This window comes from Vicia villosa, linkage group LG4 (genome assembly GCF_029867415.1).
Source record: "Vicia villosa cultivar HV-30 ecotype Madison, WI linkage group LG4, Vvil1.0, whole genome shotgun sequence".
Classification (NCBI taxonomy): domain Eukaryota; kingdom Viridiplantae; phylum Streptophyta; class Magnoliopsida; order Fabales; family Fabaceae; genus Vicia; species Vicia villosa.
The window spans coordinates 132,513,772-132,520,132 of record NC_081183.1 but is presented as its reverse complement, the minus strand read 5'-3'; the positions used below and the strand labels follow the sequence as shown (position 1 = coordinate 132,520,132).

Genomic DNA, 6,361 nt, shown 5'->3' with positions numbered 1-6,361 from the left:
ATGTATAGGAATAATAAGATTTTTGGAGCTGTAGGGGCATATAGAGACCCACAAGTTGTTACTAGGAATGTCATTGATTATATAGTCTATAGAGAGTGGATGAAACTCCATATAGTTAAAATACTCGTGTAAATAGGGTTCAATTTATGTGGCTTATTAGCCTATGCTTGTAATTGTTTTTTGGAATAAATAAAATCTTTTATTTAAATAATAATAATAATAATAAATCTTTAAATATATTTTGAGAAAAAATAATAATCATATTTGAAATATAAAATAAAAAAAGTAAGTTTTTTCTTTTTTTAAAGTTTGCATTTCTAACTTTAGAATAAATTCTGTTTTTTTAAGAAGAAAATACATGGGTTTAGATTAATCTCTTAATTATATTTTTTTGCTCATCTCCTTAAAATATTGACAAATCACATGGGTTTAGATTAATCTCTTAATTTTTTTTGTGTCACTTAACAATATATTTATTTTTAGCAAAATACTTGGATTCAGAGTGGTTCAGAGTCTTTTATAAACAATAATTTTTGGACTTTAAAATTCGATGTGTGACTTAAAGAAATAGGAAGAGTTCAAAATGTCGGTCTCTGAAGCAGCCAAGTCTTTTACGGGAGCAAGAACAGACAAGACATGTAGAGCTCCATAATCTTGATGGCTGTGCTTGAATCTCTTGACATTCGTTACTGTTTCAATGTTAATTTGGTAGGAAGTTTAGAAAAAAAATGTAAATAACAGTTAATGTATAATAATAATAATATCCATTAAAAGTATATGTTAACAACTTTATGCCTATGGTTTACGATTTGCACTAACTGTGTCATCAAGATATCATTCCCTCCTATTTAAAAATAGAGTTGAGATCAAGTCAAAGTAAAATAAAAAATGCCAACTTGACTTTGAAAAACTTGAAAATTCAGAATAAAACTAACCCTCAAATTTTCCAACATGAATTCAAATAAATTGTTTCTTGTTAAGAATACTGAATATAGAGAGATAGAAGAGACTGATAGTATATATTTTCTCGTAAAATGATTGGTGCATTCGTTCATATGTCAAGAGGTGGTATATATAGTGTTGTTACTACTATCATGTTACTGTTCATGGCTATTGTGCAAAGTTGAAAACTTTGTGTGATTGATGGATATGTACTGTTTGTTACTATTTCAAAATAATTATAACACTCCCCCTTTTGAAATATTTGCCGCAGTGCTCCGTTGAAGTATTGTTGAGACAAATCCTACGGAAACATAAGTTGCCTCGTTAAAAACCTTATTAGGAAAAATCCATTGGAATAAAAACCTTAATAAGGGAAAAAGAATACAACATTATGCTCCCCCTCAACAGAACACATGTAGGTTCTTTTTAAAGATCTCGAAGGTGACGCATTCCAATATTTTGTACATGCTTCTTGAAAATTGATGTAGGAAGTGTCTTTGTAAAGAGATCTGCCACGTTATCACTTGAACGGATATACTGAATATCAACCTCTTTGTTACTTTCTAGTTCTTGTGTGAATGAGAAAAACTTCGGAGAAATATGCTTGGTTCTGTCACTTTTTATGTAACCTTCTTTCATCTGGGTAAGACATGCTGCATTGTCTTCATACAAAATTGTTGGATTATTATCAATTGGTAAACCAGACGCTCCTTGGATGTGTCGAGTTACCGATCGTAACCATCTACACTCTTTGCTTTCTTCATGAAGGGCAATTACTTCTGCATGATTTGAAGAAGTTGCTACAAGAGTTTGCTTTTGAGATCTCCATGATATTGCAGTGTTTCCATATGTGAATATATATCCAGTTTGTGATTTAGCATTATGTGGATCTGACAAATATCCTGCATCTGCATAACCAAGCAAAACTGGTTTTGTATTGTTAGAATAAAATAAACCAAGATCAGATGTACCTCGAAGATATCGAAATATATGCTTTATTCCTTTCCAATGTCTTTTAGTAGGGCATGAACTAAATCTTGCTAGTAAATTCACTGCAAAAGCTATATCGGGTCTTGTATAGTTAGCAAGGTACATGAGTGCCCCAATGGCACTGAGGTATGGAACTTCTGCGCCAAGATCCTCTTCGTTACTTTTCTTAGGCCTAAAAGGATCCTTTTCAATATTAAGGGTTCTACCCATCATTGGACTACTCAAAGGATTTGCCTTGTCCATGTTGAACCTTCTCAATACCCTTTCTGTATAATTTGATTGGTGTACTAATATACCATTTTTAGTGTACTCAATTTGTAAACCAAGGCAAAATCTGGTTTTTCCCAAATCTTTCATTTCAAATTCTTTCTTTAAATAATTTCTTGCTTCTTTGATTTCTTTATTAGTCCCAATGATATTTAAATCATCAACATAAACAGCAATTATTACAAATCCGGATATTGTTTTTCTTATAAAAACACAAGGACAAATAGGATTATTCTCATAGCCTTCTTTAAGTAAATATTCACTTAGTCTATTGTACCACATGCGTCCGGATTGTTTTAACCCATACAATGACCTCTGCAACTTAATTGCATACATTTCTCTAGGTTTTGATGTCTCGGGCATTTTAAATCCTTCTGGGATCTTCATGTATATATCAGTATCAAGTGATCCATATAAATAAGCAGTAACAACATCCATAAGATACATATCAAGATTGTTAAATACTGATATACCAATTAAATAACAAAAAGTAATGGCATCCATAACAGGAGAATATGTTACCTCATAATCAATTCCTGGTCTTTGGTAAAAACCTTGTGCAACGAGACGAGCTTTGTATTTGACAATCTCATTTTTCTCATTTCGTTTTCTTACAAAAACCCATTTGTACCCAACAGGTTTTACACCTTTAGGTATAGCCACAATAGAGCCAAATACTTTTCGATTATTAAGAGAATTTAACTCAGTATCTATAGCATCTTTCCAATTTTTCCAGTCATGTCTATTTTGACATTCATTCGTAGTTCGTGGTTCTGGATCATCATTAATAATTTCACATGCAATGGAAAATGAAAATATTTCATCTATATTCATACCTTTTCGGTTCCACAAATTTCCCGTATCAACATAATTAATTGAAATCTCAAGATCATTATTATTTCTAGTTTCACTATCAATTATCTCATTTTCATCATCTTGTGCTTCTTCGAGAGCATGCTTTTCAATTTTGGACTTATCATTATCTAGTGTCTTTTCAAGATCACTTTCAATCATATTCACCTTTTCTATTCCCTTTCTTTTTCGGGGATTTTTGTCTTTGGATCCCATAGGTCGGTCACGTTTCAAGTGTGCCTTAGATGTACTTGCTTCATTATTTTGATTTGAAATCTCAATCCTAGCTGGGACATTTATAGCCGGTACATGTGACTTTGTTACTCTTTTCAAATCAGTAAATGAATCTGGCAATTCATTTGCTAAATCCTGTAATTGAACTATTTTCTTTACATTTTCTTCTCACGATCTATTATATGGGTCCAAATGTAATAAATGAGGTACATGCCATGTTATGTCATTTTCTGATTTTTTTATTCTCTCCCCCTAGAGTTGGAAATATAGTTTCGTCAAAATGACAATCAGCAAATCTTGCCTGAAAAACATCACCTGTTAAAGGTTCAAGATATCTAATAATAGATGGTGATTCATACCCCACATATATACCTAACCTCCTTTGAGGACCCATCTTTGTTCTTTGTGGTGGTGATATTGGGACATATACTGCACATCCAAAAATCTTTAAATGAGAAATATCTGGTTCCTTACCAATTGCAAGTTGATAAGGGGTATGTTTATGATCAGCACTTGGCCTTAGACGGATGAGTGCTGCAGCATGTAAAATTGCATGACCCCAAACAGTAAATGGTAGTTTAGTTCTCATTATTAATGGTCTAGCAATATATTGAAGACGTTTGATTAATGACTCAGCTAAACCATTTTGTGTATGTACATGAGGAACAGGATGTTCAACAGTAATACCAATTGACATGCAATAATTATTAAATGATTCAGATGTAAATTCACCAGCATTGTCAAGTCTAATTTTCTTTATAGTATAATCAGGAAATTGAGCTCTAAGTTTAATTATTTGTGCAGGAAATTATGCAAATGCCATATCACGACTTGACAACAAGCATACATATGACCATCTACTAGAAGCATCAATTAATACCATAAAATACCTGAATGGTCCTGACGGTGGATGGATAGGTCCACATATGTCTCCTTGAATTCTTTCAAGAAATGCAGGCGATTCTGTCTGAATCTTTCCTGGTGAATGCTTTGTTATTAGTTTGCCAAGTGAGCAAGCTTCACATTGTTTATCATCTTGTGTAAGTTTTAAACTTTTCAATGGATGACCATGTGTACTTTCAACTATTTTACTCATCATTGTTGAACCAGGGTGACCTAAACGGTCATGCCATAAAATCACAATTTTGGGATCTTCTTTTACTACTAAATTGCATTCAATGTCATGTATATATGTGTAATGCAAACCAGAAGGCAATTTTGGTAGTTTTTCTAAAATTTTCTTCTTTCCCAAAACATTAGAAGTAATATTAATGTATTTCATATTAACTTCAGTTGCAGTTTCAGTATCGTATCCTTGACGATATATGTCATTAAAACTCAACAAATTTCTCTTTGATTTTGGAGAGTATAAAGCATTGTTAATGACAAATTTTGTTCCATTTGGTAATATGAACATAGCATTACCTGTTCCTTCAATCAAATCTGCAGGACCTGAGATTGTATTTATTATACCTTTAGTGGGATTTATTTCAGTAAAATATTTCTTACTTTTGAGGATTGTGTGTGTAGTTCCACTGTCCGGAATGCAAATGTCTTTGACATGTTCCATGTATAACCTTCTTAAAATAGACATAAGATTAAATAGAGTAAATTAACAACATATTAAACATTATTATTTCATGCAAACATAAGATACATCTCAACAACATACAAATGCTTAAGTTGATACATATTTCAAATATAAAGCAAGCACACCAAACATTATTCAAATACATATTTTAAATAGTTACTTAATCAGTTTCACCTCCAATAAAGTCAGCAGTCTCAAAATAGGTATTATTGTTTCTGGGTTCAATCTCATTAAAATTCACTTCTTTTCCCTTTTCTTCAGCATATGCCATTGGTCTTTTACACAAGTGTTCTGGTGTTCTACACACCTTAGACCAATGGCCTTTCTTTCCGCATCTGTAGCATGTATCCTCATAATTCCTTGAGGGACCTTCTTGGATATACTTACCCTTTCCTTTGCGATTCCAATTATTTTTGTCATATCTGGGGGATCTATAATTATTCATATGACCTCGTCCACGTCCTCTACCACGGAAATAGTTTCGACCGTGGAAAAGGTTTCGACCATGATATCCTCCTTGATTTTGACCATCAAAACGAGCATGACCATTATTACCATCAGAACGAACATAACCACCACGTCTCTTAAGACGATTAAAGCCACCACGCCCACGATTAAATGTCGTGGCATTAATTTCAGGATATGGCATTGTTCCTGTGGGACGTGCCTGGTGGTTTTTTATAAGGAGCTCATTATTTTGTTCTGCCACCAGAAGAGCTGCAACTAAATCAGAATACTCAGTGTATTCCCTCATTCTATATTGTTGTTGCAATAATACCTGAGATGCATGGAAAGTTGAAAAAGTTTTTTCCAACTTTTCTTTTTCAGTTATGGTTTTGCCACAAAATTCTAGCTTTGCTATAATCTGGTGCATAGCAGAATTATATGCAATGACAGTTTTGTAATCTTGGAACCGTAACTTGTTCCACTGATCCATTAATGAGGGTAACAAGACTTTCTTCTGATGTCCAAATCTTGCTTTAATTTTGTCCCATAAAATCTTGGGATCTTTAGCATTTGAGTATTCTATTTGTAATCCATCGTCAAGATGGTGCTTTATTATTCTGTTCACTTTTGACTTTTTCTTTTCCATTTCTTCTGGGTCATCTGTTGTTTTTCCAGAATCGTCTCCTTCAAGGATTTTGTTAAGTCCCTCACATGAAAGGTACTCTATTAAATAGTTGTTCCAAGTTATGAAGTTCTCCCCTGTTATGCTTAGAATTTTGAATTGATGCTTAAGATTGGACATGATTAGATCTATAATTCAGATGAATATAATTAATATTTAAAAACTAAAAGAAATATCAATTTATTCAATCACAAAATTCATGATTACACATTATTTAAAACCTCTACTAACAAACCAAGCTATGATAAGTAATGGTAAGACGAGAATTATTATTAAAGCTATAAAATCATTACCTAATTCTTCATGCATAATAAGACTGAAAATTAAAAAAATGATTACAAAGAGAGTGATGAGCA

At 32.5% G+C, this 6,361-nt stretch overlaps 1 protein-coding gene across 1 annotated transcript; it reads right to left on the bottom strand.

Annotated features, from left to right (window-relative positions):
* Nucleotides 1–5,036: 5,036 nt before the first annotated feature.
* On the bottom strand, nucleotides 5,037–6,125 carry LOC131597888 (uncharacterized). Its single transcript, XM_058870547.1, has one exon. The coding sequence runs from the start codon at nucleotides 6,123–6,125 to the stop codon at nucleotides 5,037–5,039; it is 1,089 nt and encodes a 362-aa protein (XP_058726530.1).
* Between the last annotated feature and the right edge of the window lie 236 nt (nucleotides 6,126–6,361).